The 24,385-nt window shown below is 31.7% G+C and overlaps 2 protein-coding genes across 2 annotated transcripts in view; both read left to right on the forward strand.

Moving 5' to 3' along the window:
* The window catches only part of LOC124362840, a 235,100-nt gene extending 216,738 nt beyond the window's left edge, over positions 1–18,362 (forward strand). Inside the window, exons 3-4 of the mRNA XM_046817730.1 lie at positions 934–984; positions 18,249–18,362. Of these exons, the coding sequence (XP_046673686.1) occupies positions 934–984; positions 18,249–18,362 (165 nt within the window). The remainder of the gene's footprint in view (positions 1–933; positions 985–18,248) is intronic.
* A 67-nt stretch (positions 18,363–18,429) lies between these two features.
* The window catches only part of LOC124362702, a 295,398-nt gene continuing 289,442 nt past the window's right edge, over positions 18,430–24,385 (forward strand). The window contains exon 1 of the mRNA XM_046817420.1: positions 18,430–18,576. Within this exon, the coding sequence (XP_046673376.1) occupies positions 18,432–18,576 (145 nt within the window). The 5' untranslated portion in view covers positions 18,430–18,431. The remainder of the gene's footprint in view (positions 18,577–24,385) is intronic.

Raw genomic sequence — 24,385 nt, forward strand, 5'->3', positions numbered from 1 at the left:
TTATCTGTAGAAATATTTAAGCTAAGAAAACAAACTTTGGAACATAGGTTAGAATAGATTAGGGAAAAATAAAAAGAATTGGGTTATTTTATTAAATATTAACAAAATGGCGTCTGTTCTGTAGTATAAAAATAAATTTCTTTTTGTTTCATCAGTCCTTCTAAAGGGCGGAATTATACGCTTGCTTGTGAAGTGTGTTAGTATGGTATTATGTTAATGTATCATCCTGTATAGTGCCCAACATGGTACTTGAGTTCACTATATATACCTATTTCCTTTGGCTATTAGTATTATTTATTTAAACAGATTTCTGTATAATCTCATTTACACAGTAATAAATATATTTTAATTATAAAGTTTAGGTTTCCTAAAATAAATAATAAACCATACGTAAAAACCTAAAATGAGATTTTTTTCACTTTCTTTTTTTTAAGTGTTTAAAAAACCTTTTTTTACCAAATAGTACGAATATTTGTCCAAATTTCTGTTAAAATATATTTTTGAAAATGAAGTGAAAAATATTGTTTAATATGAACACGTTTATTTGTAGTTTTTGTCAACGATAAATAAACCCGTATGGCAGTTTTGAAATAAAGTAGTATATAAAGTAAGATTCATCTTGAATTAAGCACTTTTAGATCTCGTGGATGAATCCTTGACCATTGAAGTTTATAAGTGCAATTGACAAAAAGATATAATCAGATAATTTAGTGTGAAACTATTAAGGCATGTAAAAGGTGCTTCAGACTATGTACTTCATGATTTCCAAAATTTCATAAAATTTGATATTCATGAGCTATGGTATTGTTTTAAAGGAGGTGGACATAAGACACTGTAGTGGGGGGTTGCATGACATTTAATTCTAGATCTCGCTTTTTTCTATCAATAATACTAAACAAATACGAAGTGTAACTCCAAACTGTTTTGTTTCAGGCTTTACCAAAGGCAGTAATCATTGCGGACATAGCGATTCCTGAAATTAAGGTAAAATATGTTTATTTGTTAATTTACAATTTAAAAGACAATTCTAAATATAAAGTAATGATTGATTAATTTACAAATATTGTTAGTACTGCATACAAACGCTTGGCAAATAATCATAAACAGTACAGGTAAATACCGAAACTTTAGATCAATAAGAGTTTGATACGTAGGTACGCATTTAAAAAATTAGAGGCCAATGTAAAATTCTTACAACAATAACAGAAAATTAGTTTGAAGTAGAAAATCAAAAACAATTCATGTTTCTAGATAGACGCAATAAACATAAAAACGTGGAGTCGCACTGCAGACGGCAGATAAGAAGTAGCAGCAAGTGTTTGTTTAATTCAACGCGACAGTGAAAACATCCAAGTGGTGATAAGGTGGATAATTTTCTTTCATTTTCACTTAACACTTTAAATGCGATCTAAGGAAAGTCTTGCGTTTATACTTCCTTTAGTGATATTCCCTAACGTTACAGCCTCGTTAGTTAATTAATTGTCATTTCAGTTATATTACTGAAGATGGTAGCCATTAATGCATGAAAATGATAATTAATTATGGTACTAATCTCAACAAAAAGTTGATTTCTTGACAAAAATGTATATTTAATTTGATTCGTGTAGCCTAGATAATTGCGAATTTAAAATAGATTTTTCATCTTCAAGTATTTTATCCTTTATTTTGTGACTAATTTCAAATCTCCATTACGGCCATTATTGATTATTGCTATAAGATATCAATTTATAATTTATTATATTTACAATTTCTTTACTAGGAACACAATAATTTTTCCTTTGCTGGTTGAAAAACATATAAAAATAATAGTATATTAGAAATTGTCAAAACTACACAATAAACCTTTTCATTCATAAATCAATGATGGCATACAGTGCAATTTTCATAAAATCTTAAACAATATGGTCATTTTCTTATAAACATGAGTCGTATTAAAATCTTCTGTGCACGGTACAGCTTATTAGAATGTAAAAAATTATTAAATGAGAAAATAAGCGAGCAAATTAGTTGTTTGACGACGTAACATTGAACATTTATTAAATGACCAAAAGTTGTTATAAACACCTATAAGATTTAACATTTCCAAAATGTAAAAAAATTATATTATACTGAATTAAATCCTTAGTTCAAAATAATTGTACGGGTTTGAAATTGAACTGTTAAACAAAACTTTGTGCGGCTAAGAAATGTATTTTGTACATAAAAAACTACATTTTTGCTATTAAATTAGTTTTATGTATTTTCAGTCTGTAGACATATATCTTTGTTTTCATATTCCTCAATCTTATCACGATTAGCTAGAGGCATCAAACGTAGATGATGACGTGTACATAGAATGAACTTGAGACCGGATGTTGGACAGGAGACAGGAAACCACAGCACAGGAAGTGAACGTTGTATGCATCACTGATTACAACATCCACACAACTACACCAATCTCCGAGTACAGTATATTGTGTAAATACGATTTTGTAGTATGTAAATTGCAGTTTTTTATTTATGAAAATTGTGTTTTTATGATTAATTAAATATTGTTATAAGTACAGACCTGCACTTGTAAAAACTGATTACTTATACATTAATTCGTATTACGTAAGGTTTATATATACCGGGTGTCTTAAAAGTCCCAACCCCCTATTAACTTTCTTATGAATAGGGATGAAGTGATGTACTTTCAGTCAGCTTTATATAACTAACTGAGGAATTTTTTTATGTATGAACATTCTAGACCCCCTCCTCCAAATAGGGTAGTTTGGGGATAAGCAAAATTTTTAAATAAGAACCACTAGCAAGTGACTCATAATTTTAAAGGTATTATACAAAGAAGAAGAATAGTAAAAACTAGAAGTCTTTAATGTTACTCTATCAGATTTTGTGGCTAATAAAAGTATGAGTTATTTTTAAATCCCCATTACTTGTGAATAATTTTGTTACGAAATGAAATGTTAAAAATAAGGAAATCCCACCTCATTTTCAATCAGATGAGATGCTCGAAATGGCTACCATGTACTTCTTGACAAAAACAAAGCCTTGGTGTCACTTGCTAGGGGTTCCTATTTACAATTTTGACTTACTTTGTAACTAACCATACTGGGGGTATTGTTATTTACATTTAATGTCTGGCTTAAAGAAGTTTGGTTCATTATATTACATTAAGTTGCCTATCTTATATATATATATATATATATATATATATATATATATATATATATATATATATATATATATATATTAGTTATTCAGTAGGTATATAATAAAAAGTACTTCCAAGTATTTGTGAGCAAATTACACATCGCCACATACATCTGAACACATAGCCAAAATGTTCTAATTAATTTTATCAATATATGGATGTTGTTGTTAGATTGAGATTGGAAAGTTGTTTAGAATCCTCCATATCCTTCATACCCTTCAATACTTTGACAGTAAGACTCTTGGAGACAGTAGTATACAAGAGAGTATACTTTCCTTATAGCTGTCGTGGAATTGTTGGACTCTACCTGTAGCATCATGGTATTAACGGCCTTCTAAGATCTTCAGAATAACAGCCTCAATCGGAAGATGCTAAAACTTTCTAAAAGTTAAAAAAAAAAAAAAACTAAAACCCTTCACCAGCCCTAAACATGTTCCCAAGTTCGCTTCCAAAACATTTTCTCTGGTGGACAGTTTATATAACTATATAAACTGGTAGGCAAACTGTTCCAGCACGTTTCTAAAATTTGACTCAGATATGAATAAGGGGACCGAAATCACCCAGCGGTAAAGAGAACTAATCGTTGAAACATGAGCAACCAGAGTTTCATTTATTATTAAACATAATATTGTGACGAACCCAACATAGATATCAAAGTAAATCCCGAAAGAGCATAGTTAATACTTCTTGTTCAATGGAATTTAAATTTGTATTTTTTTATACCTCTATCTATTACGATTGAAATTAATTCTTATGCAATTAATTAATGTTCTGTTATACTGCTCTCAATAGAAACATTTAGTAAATTTATAAACTGATACGACATTGTATTTATTACTAGCCTATTAACAAGTTAATGGCAAAATAATTAACCCGCGTTGATGAAATGATCGACGATCCTTCCTTTGTTGATGCTGTGAGAGCAGAGACGTGATATCTGGTGTTCGACAGGTGATTGAACTAATTATAGGATCAACAGCTGTTCTGTTGTTAACTTGTCGACAGACTTCCCTTCTCCATTTACCCTCAACAATCTTCGCTCGAGATTCAACTCAGCTCGTCGTTCGTGGGAATACAGGCCACTCATTTTGTAAAAATTTGCTCCTATCCTTTAAAATAAAATACAAGAGTGTCATAAAGTGTAGATGTTTTTAGTGAAATTTACCACTTAAATTTGTGAAAGATATTGTAATGTTCCAATAATGTTTTTATATTAATTTTCAGAAATATACAAAGTAACAGTACGGTATGGATGTATTTATTTTATTGATCAAATATATTTATATAAAATATTTGAAATTAATAAATAAAATGTTTTTTTTCTTTGGTATATTGCGGAAATACTTATCTCACAGTTTTCCTTACATAATTATTAATTTTCAAAATAAATCGTAAGCAAACTATACATATTCCATTATAATTTTGTTTTTATTTAATATATTTAAAATTTATTGTCAAATTAAGTTATATTTATTTAAATAAATCTTTGTCTTACCCAGAACATTTAAAATATTTGGTTGGTACACGTGCCTGGAATAACCAGATTTCAACTATATTACCAAATGAAAAATGTAGTAAACTGAGAATTAATGAATTTTTAAAATATTTACTTTGGTTTAAACTTTTTACTTCCTTATTTTACGGATTTGAGTGGCACACAGAATCTCCGTACTTTCTTGTTTTATTTGGTTTTATCTAGATCTATTTTTTATTCATCCATCCGTTTTACAACACATATTTCCCAATTCGTTATTCTCAGTATAAATTATTTTAATCTTTTGTCTAACGTTCAGTTCGTTATCATCTGGACAATTTAATTGTAGTTCTTATCCTCATTTTGGCTTTCTTACTCAGTTCATGAGAACACATGTTTGCACTATATGTTTTCTTTGAATTTCATAGTCCATGTTGTCATTGAAATAAAATAACTAATTCATTGAGTAATCTACTTAATTTACATCGTGTGTAAGGCAACTAAAACTGCTACATTTGAAGGTTCACTACCTTCATGAAATGACGCTGTATAAAACCAAATTAAAAGTAAACGATTGTTAAAGAGATATGTTTGTTAAAAAATAAGTTCAAAATCGTTTGGAAGTTTCAATATTTAAACTTATTACCTGCTATAACTGTTAATGAGATTGGGTGTTACTCTGAATGTAACAAAATAGCACAACATTCCTGGAGTAAGACGCTATCTGTCTGATGATCTAAGAGCAGTATTATACGTTGTACAGTGCAGTGCGGGTTTTTCCATTTGTCCCAAGGGGTCTGACTCACAATCTCGGGGTTCACTTGCGGCTTTACATTTTCATTCTAACTCCCAATTCAACTCAGCTATTAAATTTTCATTCTCCTTACTCTAGTTCTGTTTTTGTCACAAAATTCTCATTCTTAAACGTAACAGAAACAGCACTGAATACACTACTTTAGTTTAAAATTTATTGTTATAGATACAATGTAATGAAAATACAACTCTTAATTTACAATGATCACTATTGTTACATGAAACACCATTATATTACAAGTATTAGCTGGTTGCGTGCCATATCACGCATATACCCATAGTACCGCTCATATTTAGTAAATATTTTAGTTTTCTAATAAAATGCGATGCTTTTAGTTTACATTGTTGTATAATAACGATGCTATACACTTGCTTGATTGGATAGTAGACTCTAAGAGCTATTAGTAGGAATGCCACAGGGTGGTACATTTTTTTAGTCAAATCATGCTATAACGGGCCATGCAATTCTCCAAATTTACTAAAGATTTGAGATTAAACATAAGATATGGTGCTACTACACCTAGTTATTAGAGGTGTTCTTACTCACCTCATTATATCAGCTACGGATGAAACAATCAACCTTTTAGCTTTAGCTGTTATTTATGATTCTCATGGATAAGGATCATCAGTAACATTCTTTGAAGGCTATGGTGCTTTGGATTCAGTTATCAAGTATTCTTTATTTATTAAAGTATAAGGTTATTTATTCGCTCGTTTACGTTCACGGACACATTAAAAACATTTAAAGAAAAGTAATTACTCAAATTTTCTCGTGAAATGTCAGGTTACATACTAGAAAATATTATTTTGCAGTTTACAAATCGTAGAAAGAAATTTCCCCTAAATAAAAAAATATACATTTAAACCGATGAATTGACAGTAGGGAGAGATGGTGGGGATGTATCCAACCAAAGATGAGACGGAGCTGAGACCGGATGTGTGACAGGAGGCAGGAAACCGCTGGCAGGACGGACTGTTTCCTGGGCATCATAGATTAAACCGCACCTTCAAACTTTAAACATATACATGAGTATATGTTTACACTTATAATTATAAAATAAAATAGTGAGTCGGAGCTGAGACCGGATGTGTGACAGGAGACAGGAAACCGCTGGCAGGACGGGCTGTTTCCTGGGCATCACAGATTAAACCTCTCCTTTAGACTTGTGACATGAGTTGTATACATGAGTATACTTTGTAAATAAGCTAGATAAAAATATTTAGATTAAATTTGGTATTGTATAATTTAATTATACTTTATTATTTTAAAAGATGCATTCTTTCAATAGTTTAATCCCTACCAAAACGAACTTAACACATTTTTCTATGGAGATTTAGGTGGCAGAATTCTAACGCTATTTGAAAATATTTAAATAACGTGTTTTCCGATAAGTACCAAATGAAAAAGGACCAAAAACGTAACTTTCACTGACCTAGGGTGTGCGTATTGGTTGTAGTCATATGTCCTCTATAAGTATGATTAAAGGCGACTCATTACAACTGGTAAAATTATCAACTAACAATATCCAATTACTTAATCTCGGTTGATAAACTACACACAAAGTAGCTACAGAACCAGCAGTAGGAGATGTTAGCTGCGGGAGTGACTCTACATCTCCCACGGGTCCTGACTCACAATCTCGGGGTTCACTTGTGGCTTTTATATTTTCATTCCAACTCCAAATTCCACTCAACTATTACATTTTCATTCTTCCCTTTTCATTTCTCACCTGTGCATCGTAGACTACTTTTCTATTCCAGCCGAGTTATTTGTAGATTCATGATATCTGAACAATATTCCATACAAAACGGTTCTTACGAAGTAATGATAGAAACATTCTGTTTAGGTGAGAGCAGTTTGTCAAGATTATTGACATATATCAAATCCTAATAATATTATAAATGCGAATGTGACTCTGTTTGTATATTTTTCTTTCGCGGCAAAACTATTCTACCGATTGTACTGAAGTTTTTCATGGACACTCTTAAGGTCATGGTGGTATGAATATAGGTCTATTATTATTTCAAAAATACCTACGGACTACTTCCCACTGGCCTTTAAAGTGGCGAAAAATCCTGCCTTGGTTCCGAAAGTTATGAAATATTTATTGAAAAGGTTGGTCAAAAATAATCAACTGAACTGTGTGAACATTGTTTTATGACAGGACAATCATGTGACATATAATTAATTTAACCACGATTTTTCATTTGTTTACATTTATAGCGCGTAAATTCTCTAAGGAGTAACTATTAGTTTTCACACCGTTTTTATACTTCAGCGATTACGTAAGTACTCATTTACTTTAGAAAATATCCTAAAACGTAAGGTTGTCAGAATTTGATTCTTTGACTCCCTTTAAATTAGTCGGCACTAACTATACTAGATGAAAGTTTGCTGCACTGTGCTTTTGAGCTAAAGTACTAATTCCAGCTCTAAATGTTCTAAAGTATTAAATATAAATATTTAGTAAATATTTAGCAAATATTAAGTATTAGATACAAAAGACAAATTTACCTCTAAACTTTTACTACAAATTTAAAGACTATTGTAAACTCCATCTTAGTTGCCTTTCGACAGAAGTAGGCTTCATTGATCTCTAATATATATTCTGTTTGATTAGAAAACATGGCAAAATCAACTATGGAACAAAATAAACTAAGAACGAAGTAAAACACAATAACAATGAATATACCATTTGTAACATTTTTTTATCGTGGCAAGGAGGCAAACTCAACAATGCCGTCGAAAATATAATTCACTAGAACCAGAAGTATTCATAGAGGTATAAAACTTATGAAATAGCGTGCGAAGCCGCGAATAATTACTAGTCATGTTATAAATAAGCTTGATACGTTTTTGTAACCAGTTTGAGAAATCACTTTAATAAATAATAGCCACTACGCCTACACAAAATAATATCAATATAAATACAAACAGCCTTGGTAATAGTAAATTTGTTTACTAAAGTATGTGTTAAATTCGAAAACATAGAGTACCATTTTAAATGTGTTTAGACCATAATGTTACGTTAAAAACAAGTTGAAATAAGTATAATGTTATGTGTAATAACACATAATCAACCACCTTGTATCTTACATTTTTATCGTAAGTCTGATATTCTAAATAGTGCGTAAGTACTCGAAGAAGTCGCGAGCAGGGAGTCAATTTGCACTGTTTAAACAAATTATCTTGCTTTTGTAGATCAATTATCAATTAAATCGGTGTTAAAAATTATACGTTTTAAATAGTGGTTACAAAATTACACGACCAAGATAATGACTTTTAGAGCGCCATAATGAGACGAACACCAATGTTTTTAAATTATATGGTCAAGAATAAAAGTTCATAAAAATAAAACAATTTTAAAAATTACATGTACAAAAGCAAGGCATTTTTACCTATATTTTATAACAATCTGGTCTTAATCGGATCACAAATTTTCGAGTTATGTTTTCAAAGTGCTGTGTGGTTGAAAAGCGCCAATTTCTGTACTTTTTTTTGCTTGTACTGGAAGTGTTGGTTAGTACATTGTTTATAGGTCTAACCTCAGAAATAAACTAGATGAATTCCATTGTTAATTTAACTTCTGTGGACTATTAAATGGACTATTGTGTTATTTCTACTGCAATACTATCATTATTGTTTTATAATTTGTGAATAATATAACTGTTGTCGTCTTCACGTTTTTCTTGTCTGATTTAATTGACTCATTTCAAATTGATAATACGTATTTTACAATTAGTATTATATTGGTTATTTATTACGGAGGTAAATTAAATAAATAAGTTCATTAGAAGCAGTTCTCTACTTGCATTACGCAATCAACATGGTGTTTGCCATGAAATACTTTCTCTCAGCTTGGGAGACTAAAACTTTATAGACTGTTGAACAAAGATGCATCTATTAGCTTGTGCAATATTGTATTAGAAATTAAATATAAAAATAATATTTTTCAGAGGAGGTCTTTACTATTGGCTATTAAAAGGAAAGTAACATAATCCCTTTTTCATGTAGTTACAACCGATTCCATTTCCTTGATGCAATTTCTGGAAACAAGTTTGGTGAAACCTTGTTAGCTTCTGTTTAGGATAGAATGGAATCTTAAAAAGATCGGGATTCACGGAGAGTAGATCGTTTGTGCTCATGAATTCCCTGATAAAAGTTTAAAATAGTTAAAGTTGTCTTATTATTACCGTTTTCATATTAATTCAAAATAATAAAATGAGTATTATAAAAATTAAATACTATTTAATACTATTGCACGTCTCAATGAATAAATAATTTAAAGAAGTATGTATTATGACTTTTACGCCAGGAGCATTAAACGTTTCTGTAATGATCGGGATTTTTATGTTTTAACGTTGGGACATTATCTTAGCAATACATTGCTTTTTTTAATAACTGTTTACTAATACCACTTCCAGACAGGTGTTGATGGAAAATACTTTTATCATTGGTAGGGCTCTAACAGGATAATTCCACGTGGTAGTCCACGATGGTGACCTTTATTCAAGGTCACTAGATAATCAATGGGGCTCTACCAATAACGAAAATAAATACATTATCCTGATTTGTCAGACAGAAATAAATCTTAATATTAAATACAGGTTATTAATAGAAGATTTTACTATTAAAACACATAGACCGTTACGATTGTAATGGTCCAGCTGAAAGCGTAGACTGTATGTCACACCGTGCGTGCATACACAGAGGCAAATGTGTTTATCAAAGTTTGTGTTTACGGTAATGCTTTTCAAATTAAAGCTATGAAACTCAAATATAAGTATGTCATTTTTTCTTACGTATATTGTGTTTATTTAGCAACTACGAGCTATATCGTAATAATATTGTTTTAGACACAATAATATTTACAATAAAACCATCTAATGTATCAAGAATATCAAATTACTATGAATTAATGAACTATTATACTCGTTACGTAGACAGAAATTTCAAAAGGCCACACCTAAACATATTTTGACACCTGAAGTAATAATAATACGTTTTTGTCCGTTACAATTAATGCTTCTGCCTAAAGTGGCAGAAAACCACTAACCTCCATATGAATGGATGAACGAAGCCAATCTCTAAACCAATGTACACAACCGAGACAATTTGCAGTTTCTTGTATAAAGGGCCGTCAAGTATAACAGCCCGTGTGATCAGCAGGTTCACAACAAGCGGTGCTGAGGCAAGATTGGACATTACCCCCATACCTGTAGACGGGCTTACTCTGCTGACATACATGTGAAAACATGGGGCTGTACATTTATTCTCCATCTCATAGCTTGAAAAAATAATAATCATTTATATTTCCTTTTCATGCTTCTCGTGTTTCGGTTGGTAATATAGTATATTTTATATTTCAAACCTTGGCTAAAAGCATTAAAAACTCATGTTTGCATTAAAAAAGAAATTACCAGATTAAAATTAAAATGTAGCACTTGCATAGGAATTTGATTTTAATAGGACTATTTTAATTTCAACATTACGCCGCTCAGTATAATACATGTTAATTAACATAGTTGATCCATAAAAAAACTTCAATTGCACTATATTTAATAACAATCTCTTCATAATTAGTAAACTAATTTTAATTATCACACATTATGGTACATTCTTACATTATTTTTTATTTTATTTTCTTTGTTTGAATTCTTTCTTAAACTATAATGTAGTGTTTTATTATTTACCAAACAATTACTATAATCTATCAATTCTTCAGTATGATTTATTGTTATATGAATTATTTACGTACATACATGTATTCGCTGGCATGCTTCTTCATTCACTTTTAATTCTTGTTAAATCACAATTTACAGGTCTCTATAATTTGAAGAAATTCTTCTAAGGGACTCGAGTAGTGTTAATAATAGTATCGTAACTATTGTAAAGTTAATCTTACAGTGCCACGTAATGGTTTATGGATAAAAATAATTACACTAAATTATCGTGATTTCTAAAGCATGAACCGTAATTTATAAATGTAGTTCATTTATTATAATTTATTACTGTAGCAATAATTAACTAGAAGGAAACAATGGCGTATTACCTATTAATGTTATTTATTAAATATTTTACATTTTCATCAATATAAGCATTTTGTATATGGGTAAGGTTTTTGTTTCTTTGTTTGATAAATCAAAATTTCTGTCACCATAACCATACTGTTTTTACAAAATTCACTAAAGTTACTAAATATTTATAAACGGTTTTATTTGTCGTACAAGACTGAGATGTTGAATTACTAAATATGGCCCAGAACAAGGCCCATCCAAACAAAACAAGATGGAAAGCAAATTCTTTTACACCTTTCAGTGTTCTATCCCTTAAATGTACAGCGCGAGTTACAAACGGCGGTTTTAATCTTAACGAATTCTTCTCACGTTTAAACAAGTGCCGTTTAAGGTAAGGAAAATTTAATTTAGATAAGGGGAGACAAATTGCGTAATTTAAGTGGAATGGGGTAACAATTCCTTCATTATGCTGCTGTGGTGGAATGTGGGGTGTAAAAGGCGATAACTGCCGGCACGTCGACGCGCCACGCCGCGACCGGCGCCTCCACAGCCGCCTCTTGTCAATAGTCTCGGCCATCGTCGATATGTTGTCTTGTTATCGCTACTTAAGATTTGTATTATACTTGTTCATTCAGAAAAAGAAAATATTTTATAGACCGTGGGCTACGCTTAATAGTCTAGTACACGACTCGTAAACAACTTTTAATAACCTGCAATTTTTAGCCACCCAACTTTTTTGGTACCGAAGTAATCTAAGAAATTTCATGTACTCGTATATTGAAATGCTTATCTCTGAAAAATGGAATCAAATGAAAAATTCTCCAATCGAATATAAATACTATAAAACATTTAGGCTACGTTCACTCTTTCGCGTTTTTCGCTACAGCATTAGCGTGTCCTAAAAGTACTTAATCAATACCTTTGTAGTTCTTATTTTACACGTTTACAGCTATAGTTAGGTTACAGTATGGTACAGACATGAATTCATCATATAAATATGGTATCTTATACATTTAAAGTTTGTATTATAAGAGTATTTATACCAAGGAAAACACTGAATAATTTTCTTTGATTTAGAGACGAGAACAAATGCGTTGTTTTTAACATCATGGCCTCCCGTGTTTCTATCTTTTATAAATAAAATCGTTATGTGTAGAGTACTCGGTCGCTTAGTCGTGCTTCGAGATCATGTCTAAAACATTGTACTCAACTGTGCACCTGATAAGATAATGATAACACCGCTTCACCTAGATTACAGTTGATTTTGCAATCTAGGTGTCTCTGTTGTCGAAACTATGCAAAGAGTCCATTTGAGCTTCTACGTCGTTGACTCTTTTTGGATCTCATCAGGCAAACATGGCTGCAGACTCCAGGAGTCAAGTCTGTGACAGTTTGAGATTTTGGACGCTGCCCTAAGCGGAAGGTGAACTGGAACTAAATTCAACATTCCAAATTGAATCAACCCTTCTCACCATAACTACGTTGTGCGTATTTATTACTCTGACATGTAAATATTTCACAATTAAAACAATATAACTCCGGTAACCACAGAAAAAGATAAAAATGAATATTACTCAAAATATGAAAAACTAGATAGGTTGTAATTACTTATTAATTGTGAAGAAAATACTCGGTAAAAATTATATTTGTTGATTAGAAATGTGTTTTTATCCTCTAAAGATCAAATAGTTTTAGTATTTCTTCTTGTAAAGTATGATTTTAATATATCCTCACAAAACTTTCACCGAAAAGAATATAATTATTTAAACTTATTTTCCAGAACTGGGATGGAATGTAAATAAATAAAAAAGAATGCTCGAAACATACGAGTTTTCCTTAACAATATAAATGGCTAAAATAACGCCGATTAGTTTAGATTTATCAAAGTTATGCCGAACATAAAATAAGTGCTTAGAAATTAGATTTTATTCCTGTTAAGCTGTTTGTAAAACAGTCTGTGTGAAATTGAAGTAGTAGTTATATTTCATATGAAAGTAAAGTTTGATTTTCATATTAGGGAAGTGAAAAATGCAACGCATATAATTTAGTTGGAATATATAATTTACTCCCCCATCCATGAGTAAGAAAGTTACCATAATTTGTATACAGAAGATACGGTTTTTATGATAATCATAAATCACTTTTCATGATTAATTTTTATGGAAAACGGAATTAATTAAAACTAATAAAACAGAAAACTCGTAAAAATGTGTATTAAACAGTTTTCTAAAACCTAATTGTCAGTTTACAGCTGTTTATTTTAAAATTAAAACGAGGAAGATGAAGAGAAATATTAAGAGGAAAGAAAGTTAGCAAACGGCTGCTTACACAAACCGTATCCTGTTACTTTACAATATTACATTACTGTGAAAAGGCTCCTCTTCTGAGACACAAAAAGGATCTGTCAGACAAGCGTCTGCGAAATGTGTTTAAAATATGCTTACAAGAGCATGTTACTTCAAAGAGAGGTAACACGGCATTTCATCTCATTCTCTAAAAGTTTAACCTATCCCTGTCAAAATACTAAATGACAAGGAGGTTGGATGTGATAGAATGGCGTACATTATACATAAAACGATATAATAGCCACTAGATTATAATAGGTTTCGTTATAGTCTACATGATGAGGATCATTTGTTGTTAACTCATAGTCCTTATACTGTAATTCTTGATGTTTTTGAACTGTACTTGACGGTCTGTTTTACTTTTTTAACAACATATCAAACCGTAAAGTTAGACCAGAGGAACCACAAATATTCATTAACTTTTTGTGATAACTGATGAATATCCATGTCAGATGAAGTCGAGTATCCTCTATTGGAAGCGATGGGTACAATAAAGAATCATTATCACATCTGGCTCAGTGTAATCCTACTTGATACCAGCAGCTGTTGCGGCTTAGCGTGAAGACTGCCTGTTCCTCAAACATTATTCGTCTTAACAAAATTATATCACAAAGCTAATATATATTTGAATTTTAGGTATTGTTAGACATTTTACGTTTATGTTAGTTAACTTCTTTAATAAGGAATTCAGGGGTTTTTGTTAAATACATAAATTTAGTCCATTCATGTTTCCTTTATGTTTTCGTGGTAATTTATGACATTTAAGTCCTTAAGAGGCGTATTTCCTGTCCGATTGTTGTTGAGATAGGAAAATACCTTTTTATTGGTAATATAAACACATAAGTTAATTATTCAACCAAATGGGTGAAACCCTATGAAAAGTTTTGGTCTAGATATTGAAGTGATTTTCATTAAAGTTAATATGTTGATTTGTTATGTTAGTCCTAAGAGCGAAGCCTGATTTCAATGAAATATTATCAAAATGAGAGAAAATCTATGATGGGTTCAGTAAAAATCTTGAAGGAGGGAGACTGGTCTAGATTTGTTGTTTAAGGTTATATATTATCCAAATTTGACATGTGTACTCTATGGCTTATTTTTTAACCAAGTTACGAGTGATAACAAATAAGTTTATAAGCCAAGCAAGGGGCGGGGGAAGCCAGTAACAGAAACTGTTTCTAAGTACTACTTTTTGAGGATTTATTAGTCATAACTGAAAAATTAATCGTTTACTGAAACAGCTGTTATAGTGATTTTATTAATTCGTTTGAAGGGCAAGGTATTATTTGAATACCAATTCTTCATTTAACACATTTTGTAATTCGTACACTGTTTCTAGTTTTTAACGGTTAACATAAACCATTTGTAGAACATAAACATGTAAAAACATTAATTTAGAAATGGTATTGAGGAGGTAAAACGCTGCAAGCTCTGCTGCAAGTTTACCGAGTGAAGGCAGGCTGTTGAGGTAAAGTTGGTGAAGCGCTGCGAGTGGCAGCCTATCATGGGACACAAAGAGGCCACTGGCCCGAGATAACTGCGATACAAAATACCGCCACTGTCTACCTTTCTTTGTACCAAACCACCTTCAACAATTACCCTTCCCCCTTCATCTCGCGTAGTTGCTGATAAATACATCACTGACTGTGTTTCACACTACGTTGGTCTTTGCCTTTTGAGGTGTCAAAAACTCACAGCGTCATCATGAGTTTAGACGGTTCAAAACTGTTTTTTTTTACTATAATACAATCATTGAATTATTATTGAATATCATTATTTTCCAGATTTTGTTAATGAAAAACACATTTTATTAATAATTCAATATGTAGTACAACACACCACTTGTCGCAAAACAAGCTTCGCTAAGGTTGCATTCAAAATTTCCAATCTATAGCTCATTTCATTCTTGAGATGTGAATGTGTGTGAACAGACAGGTAGACATTCCGGTATCATACAAGATATTTTTCATCCCTCAACATACAAAAGGGTAACTGTGTCAGCCTTCTGATTGATAGGCTTCAGTAACACTCAACCCGATTTCATGGTTACATATGAACCACCATAGAATTAATTCTCGTGTGTATAGAAAAGAAATTTCATGCAAAATTACAATTTTACAGATAAAATCCTTCTAGGGATATATTGCCGCATGATACATTAAAATGTTTCTTCGTTAAGTTTCATAGCAGTGCTCAAATAATAAAAGTTTGGTGAGTTTGGAAGGGTACTAAAACGCAAGAGTTCGTTGAAACAAAACCTTGTCACCATTTTTTTTTTATTTTATATTTTACCTCTATGAATAAAAATTTTATATTTGAAAGCTTAAATAATTGTTCTTATTTTGTTTACAAATTTTTTATGCTGCTATATTCTCGTTGCCATAATGGTTACCCATAAGACCAATGTAAAAAAATGCATTAAGTTCAGCCAAATCCTGTGAAGTGACATAAACCATCATCAAAATGAGTGTTCCTCACACAGAAATGAAGCTTTGTGCAAACTTTCAAGTCTATAGGTTAGTGCGTTTTCGAGATATCGTGCGGACAGACATTCAGATAGACAGACAGAAATGAAATATCTCAAGCTCTCGAGTGATAGAATACAAACAAATGGGGATTATAATTTAAATACATCAAAACTATTTTAAGAAACGTACTATTCTTTCACTTACAAGTTATAGGGGTGGTGGAAACTTCGACAACTCTCATGTCATTCATTGTGCACATTACATTAGTTGTGACAACTAGAAAGGAATCAAACCCAACTCCTCTCGCAGGTACTGTTATAATTTCTAATAGGAAAAGGAAATATATCTCCACGAACATCACGACATTTTAAAATCTTGGTTTTAACAATAACATAAAACCGTCGTGGTAAATCAACATGAAAAATGAGACTGAAGTGAAATTAAAGCGTTATTTCAGTACCTACATAATAGTATTTTAAATAGTTTTTGTTTTGTTGGTCTAAATATTACGTAATTAGACTACTTCTAATGTATGAAAATGATGTGGAACGTATTTGAAACGAGAAAGATATTTAAAAGAGACTTTGTGTAGTAAAGGAATTATTACAAGTAGACAGGCCTGTTTTAATGCCGTCTTAACAAATCCTATTAAAGCATTTAACGCAGTCACACAGAGCCGTGACGACTGCTTCACTTTAATAAACTCTTTGTAAGCTTTTAGTAATCTTCTGAGATTTTCACAACTTTGTCGGCCTTTTCCCTTCTATAACAGTTTACTTTTCCTTATTTATACAGAAGTGATTGAATTAAGGATCTTGAATACTTCACAAGTATTACAAGTATTGTATTATTGTCATTAAACGTCACAAACAATGATGGCGTATTGTAAATTTACTTGTGTTAGGTGTAAATATGATGCCAGTTTAGATGAAGAAGAAACTAAAAAATAGTTAGCCCCCCAGCCAGATAAGTTGAATGAGTATAAACGTGAACAAACTATCTTAAATTTTATCAATATTAAATTTATATAGAACGTTTTCTATTTTTCCATATAATACTTACCACATTTACTTTATTTTACTTTGTACATCCTGATTTTATAAATTTTCCCAACTGTTTTGAATTTTTATGAGATTTTTGAATTAATTTGAACCTTTTAATTTCATTTGAGATTGTTTAGTTTTTTTAATTCAATGTACCTATTATTTTAAGACTGTATCCATTTTAAATTGAAAATGTTTTATTATTCGTTTTTCTAATAGGCCTTTTCATAGGTTATTAACATTAATAATATCTACCTAAAAAATAAAAAGGTTTAGTAAATTTGTTATATCTATTCATTTCAAAGTGGCGGTCAGTTAACAATTTTGATTTAAATAAACTCAAAGTTATTGTTTTTCTGATATCATACGAAAATAACTTTAGACAATGCCAATAGAAATCCAACGCCTTATGATTTACCAATCAAGTGAAAAACATTGCAACTTTAGTGAAGGTAGCGCGCGCTCTCCGTAGTGACTCGAGCCAGTTCGTAGCTCAACAATTCAAGTTATGTAGGTAACAATAAAAGGAATAAATGTGTATTAACTTAAAGGTTTTGTTGGGTTTAGGGATACGATCAACTATTCAAAGTTAAAATTCTTGAGTCTTAATTTTAAATCATTAAAGTTGTTAGAAGAAGTTTGGTGAGTTGAAGTCTAACATCATAGAGTCCAAACTTTTTTTAACAAACTAAAATTCCATTTTAATTTCCTCAAGAATAATTAAAATTTAAGAGAGACTGAAGATAATGTAATGCAGTTCACTTGTAAAGACTCAATGCAAGGACCGTAACGTTTATTGTACACTCACTGTACTGCACGCTAGGCTTCTAGAACATGGTACAGGACACAAGTTTACGTTTGATACGTCTGATTGTTGTAACATCACTGTTGCAGGGAATAATGAAGATGAGCAAGGTGGGTAACCAGACCAACTCTCAGGACCCACAAGCCGTCAACTCCAGGGTGTTTGTGGGTAACCTCAACACGTACTGCACGCTAGGCTTCTAGAACATGGTACAGGACACAAGTTTACGTTTGATACGTCTGATTGTTGTAACATCACTGTTGCAGGGAATAATGAAGATGAGCAAGGTGGGTAACCAGACCAACTCTCAGGACCCACAAGCCGTCAACTCCAGGGTGTTTGTGGGTAACCTCAACACGTTCCAGTGTAGCAAGACAGACGTGGAGCGCATGTTTCAACGGTACGGCCGCCTCGCAGGTCAGTCACTACCAGTACCTGTACAGTGTACATAGTTCATAGAAATAACGCCCTATCGTAGTCTACTTAGTGATTCTAAAAATATGGCCCGATCCTAACCTCTAGAACATATTTAAATGATACATTTTAATTATATATTCAAGAGGTTACGGTCGATACATAATATTATTAAGAAAAGAAGATTTTACAGTTATTTATTTACGATTGTAGAAGTTTTTGCAAAAGATTAGTTTTATGATATGGCATATAAAATATAAAAATATTCTTTAGAAATTAAAAATATGTAATCTCTTTTCTTAATAGAATTTTACCAATCAATGAAAGGTGAAATAATTACGAAATAAAGGATTGTCCAAACGAGAAAAACATTGGAAATTATTGTACAATCACAGTCTATCTATGACACATGTAGGTAACTCCTTCACTACGGTTCTGTACCGAGTGATCTGAAGTAGTCTAACACCCCAGAGCGTGCACTATGGCGTCTGCCGCAGTCAACGTGTTTAGAGATTTTAAAAAGTGGAATTTTGTCTTAATACTGAAGACCACTGATATGATACAGTCAACCCACACACTTCAGTGATCTATAGCTGCAAAGTTATAGAATATATGTATGCATAACAAAAACATTTTTAACGCAAAAATTTCTATTGTTAAAGAGACGCAATAGAAACATCCATGTGTCCATTTGTGTGCATTTACCCCATTCTTCTCTCAAACTTATAACTGCTCGTGTTTATATAACTATATTTTAAATAATATAGGTAACAGATGTGTACATAATACATTAAATAACTGGATATATACATAATATAACTATCCAGTAAATCTCTAATATTATTTAAAACAGAGAACAGAGATAATTACAGTAATGCAAATCTGGTTGTGAAGGGAGGGAGTGCGTGTTCAGACTGATCAGAGGCGGTGCTCGGTGCCCCAGGGGTGTGTGGGGAACACGCATACACGTGATGCGTGCTGTCAGGCCCCAGAGATCTCAGTTCTGACCTCTCCGTTAATGGAATTAATTTTTAAAATTTTACATTGTTCCTGATATAGTGGTAATATTTTGTCAGAACAATCGCTTCAAACCTTATTTCATTGTACTTTTTTCTCTTAGCAATCAACGTTATCCATGAGTGAATGTTAATAGTTGTAAAACCACGTTTATATTTGGATGTCTTTAGACTGTAAATTTTTAATAGATAATAATTAATTGTGAAAATGAAAACTATATTAATGCAGCTGTAGCACCTACTACAAAATGTTACATCTTGTTTTACTTTGCAGTTACAATGGATACATTCAATGTCAAGGAATCTGTGGAGGTTAAACTTTTAAAGTGCAATGACAGTTGTGATTTTTTTGCAAGTAATAAGTAAACAACGTAATGATGTAATTATTGCTGAGTACAGTAACTGACCAGTACGTACAGTAAACTGGATCAATAGGTTGTAGGGTAAAGTGCCATTAGTGAGTCGAGATAAATCTAAACACTACAGGATGCTCGTGCAGTAGGAATTAGTTATTGGCCCAGTTCTAACAGTATTAAATAACTTTTCTCACTTCTGAAGTTTTGAGGTGATGCCAATACAATTACACGTAACATCAATTGTAAGTTCAACAATACTCATTGTGTTAGTGTCCATACTACGTTTGCAGAAATAAGTGTATTCTTAATCTCCAATGGTGTATTTTCGTGGGCAGTCCGTGCAGCTATTCGATCAACTTGCAGACTACATATTATCGTGAACTAAAATACGGAGATCTACTTAATGTTCGCCCGGCCCATCTGGCTGGCGTCCAGAGATGTGGGATAAGGCGTTCGGATAAAAACAGATGCTGCAGTGTCTGGCGACTTCGAACTGTAATGAATTCCTGCAGCAGCACATTCGGAAACAATATACTCGATGTGAGGATAATGTACGTCACAACCTTTACTAGTCTTGAAATATGCTTATAGTTGTTACTACAAAATCTTGTTTAATAAAAACATTAAGCAGTTGGAAAAAGCCAACCTGCAATGCTTGTGAATAACCGTCATTTGTTTTAATTGAAAACAAACTGCGCGGCACGGAGGGCGCTATAATCCGCCGGTGTTGTTCTAAACGCGGGGAAGCAGACGGAAGTGTGACTGAGCCAGTAATCTCGCCCGTAGCGGAATCCAGGTAAACTTTGTCTAAACGTCAGTGAGGATGAATTGCGTGATAACAGTTTGTGTTTATAAGGCGTCGCTGCCTCAACATTTGTGGGTATTTAGTGATTATACGAGTAATTTTATAGTACCTCAATCTTTTATCTGGATAAAAGATTTGTTCAATGAGGATGTTTCTCGGGCTCCGCCCTATTAGCTTGTTTTAACTAGAGAACAGTAACACAAGAAAGGAATTATAATTACGTAGACTGAACGCATGTTCATAATATTATTTCTGCCAATAACAAAACAGGCGAAGAAGCATGTCATGGACGTTGGGGTGAAATGGGGAACAGGGCAGAGGAGGTATGTTTCTGTAGAGTTATCTCTTAAAAGTAATCGGAAGGCGTGCAGTATGAAGGACCTAAAATGCACTTTTTGGTGTAATGTTTATTTTCATGTTGGTATTTGTAGAAAAATGCCCTTCAATGATTGGTAAATTCACCCATAAACAAGCTCGGTATCAAGTATAATGTGTTCCCACTGCAAGGAGCTGGGGAACAAAGTATAGCTCCGGGTGTTGGCTATCGCCCTAGACGAATAGGGAAATTTTGTGGCGTTATGGATACAGCTGGTAGCTTGCACCTGTGTTTGTCTGTTTTCTTGGATTTGAAGGTTTGTGTAGAGAAATTTAAGTTAACCTATGTTAAAATTGACATAAAATCAACTTATGTACTACTTTCTACTAGCAATATTCATTTTTTATAATTTTCTCCAATATAGCCTATCATTTTCCTACTCATCAATTTTCCAAGTCTTCTTTTAAAAATGTTCAATATTCTCACAACGACAAAAGGACGACCGTCATCTAATCCATGTCGTACTCATTTACTTTAGTAATAACCAGTTTTTAGTTTCTTTCTGTATGGCTTCACTCATGGTAATTTCTACAAGTGGGTAAAGTGAGCACTGCCAGGGTCGCATAGACCGGTAGCTAAAGGGTTCTGAGCATGAACTTACTTTTATTTTGAATTGTCCTTTAGCTACTACGGTGAAGTTAAATACTTGTTTTTCGCTCTAAATGTGTTAACCTCCGGGTAAGGGTGGAAGACTGTGAATTTAGCTGCTATAAAATTATCTATAAATCGATAAATCGTAGCTTGAATACGACTTACTGTATTTGAAATATGATAACTACCGCAGCAATGAAACAATTGTCAGAGGTCTTTTGATACGTAACCCCTTTACTTTCGATATGAAGAACTTTAATTTTAACGTACGCGATTAAGATGGTTTTGCTTGAAAGAGTGTGAGTTTGTAGTGCTTTTTACAAGTGTTTCAAATATACAACGTTTTTAGCTATGATTGATGTTAGAAGTTTGGTTTGATGAAATCGTCACAGTTATGTATCACACTACCAATGCCAAAATGCCGTAGTGTGAATAATAAATTAATTACTTAAAACACTGTAGCTTTATTGAAAAAATCTTTATAATTGGACTTAAAATGTTTTTTTATACAGAGAAAATTCGTTCAGAATGTTACACCGTAAGTAGAGTCAATGTTTCACTTCTCTGGTATATTTTCTCCGAGTGTGTAGAAGGTAAAGGATGACACAAGAGGTGGAGTTCTCAAGTGAAACAGCTTCACCTTTGGCTCTCGACTTCCACTTGTTGCTTCCCACTGATGACACAACTTTTCAGTCGTCTCTCTGTATTTATCTATCTAATTGAGCAATCCTTAAATCTAAATTGCTAATTTATTTGACTACAAATTAAATTTGATTCATAATATATTTATTTTATAAATTAAATAATTTAAAACATAATCCTTAACAATCAATAATGTTAATGAACCATCTTCTTTAATTAATTGACATTTATAGAATAAACTTTGAACAATTTATTCAGCTATGTGACACTTAAAACCTAATTAAAATATGCTCAAATTGAATATTAATTTCCGTAATATTGTGTTAATCTTCTAAATATGTGTTGAATATTTTGACAGCTGTTAATGTCACATACAATTCTTATTTGCATGCGCCTAATAAGATGGCGTTTGAATTTAAATGTTTATTTATGATTATTAAATTATATAATTTCATTTTTGCATTTGATTTTGTGTCAAACCAATACATAACTGTTTAATTTGTTATATAGTTGTATTTATTTAATTCTTAAATGTAACACTTAATTTAATAATAAATATCTTTCTTTAGTAATTTGCGTTCTCTTTAAGTTTTTCAACACCTTAGTATATATTATAAAATTGAATACAATTTTTCTAATTAGAAAAAAAATATATAATTTATTCTGTTGCAAATATACAGTTTATATAGGATAAAACTATAAAACACACATCTAAATGTGTAACTAAGATCCTTTGAACTGGAATGTTACGTCAATACCTACCTCAGATAATAACATGTTAGTCCTATAATAAAAAGTTTATTATGTTAATGTTCGCATATATAAAGTAAATTTATTAGATAACACTTACTTTTGGGATTAAATTATCATTACCTACAGTTTTTGTTTAATATAATTTCTTTAGAACATGTTCTGGGATTAGAACATTATATGATTCAGGAATTATGAAATTATTTGAATATTTGCATTCTAATATATGTATTTAAATTATTTGATAATAAATGCAACACAAATTTACAATATTTTTTATAAAAAACATTAATTAGAATTTTTTTTAAAAAAATATGATATTATTTTTTGGATTTACGTATGAAGAAATTAGTAATACCAATAAATGTATGTCATATAGTGATTACAAATAACGTCTTTCAGTTCGTAGTCGTTCTTATTTTTCTATTATGCCTGGTATGCCCATAAAGGAAAGAATTATTTTCTAGCACCAAAGAAGATTATTTTCCGACGAATGGTAAATATTCATTCTGTAATGGAAACCTGTGTGTCAAAATTTATTTACTTTGAAGTAATAATAAAGAGATGTATGTAGATGTTGTTTTAGGTTGAAAGTTTTATTTATACTCATGCGGCGGATTGCTTTAATAGCGGTCCCGCTATACCCGCTGGGACTACCTGAAACCGTGTAAGCACTGAGCCAAAACTCACAGACCGAAATACAGGTTCCTTGCGATAGATAGTGTTTCTCCTAGGATGTGGCTCTTGGCCCAACTTTGTAGTTGTATGAAACTCCGTTGTACATCAAAGTATGCATTGATGGTTTACTGCAAAACCATCGGTGTCTCAAACCGACTAGGATGTAACATGTTATCCTAGAATATGAAATAAACAGTTTTCCTGAAAATTAACCTATGCAAGGGAGTTAACATTGACATATTTTTGTATTCTTACGTACGGAGGTAGACAATGAGTTCAAATACAAAAGTGCCTGGTACATTATGTGAGCATTTGAACCTTTTGAGATATGATAGTTCTTCAAACTTAAGCTCTCTTGACCACAAAAAGATTTCAACGAGAAGATAATCTGATAACGTAAGATGATGTTACTTGCCAAAATATACCTAAGATAATTATGAAAGTAAATGTTTTATTTTAACACTTGCAACCATCATAATATTTATAATCCATGATAGGTAATGTGCTACACTTCACAGTTTTTAACATTACAAATAGAAAAATACAGTTTAATAACTGTCAGGAAAGTCCCTTACATATAAGAATTTCCCTTACGTAA

Source organism: Homalodisca vitripennis, chromosome 1, assembly GCF_021130785.1.
Source record: "Homalodisca vitripennis isolate AUS2020 chromosome 1, UT_GWSS_2.1, whole genome shotgun sequence".
Lineage (NCBI taxonomy): Eukaryota > Metazoa > Arthropoda > Insecta > Hemiptera > Cicadellidae > Homalodisca > Homalodisca vitripennis.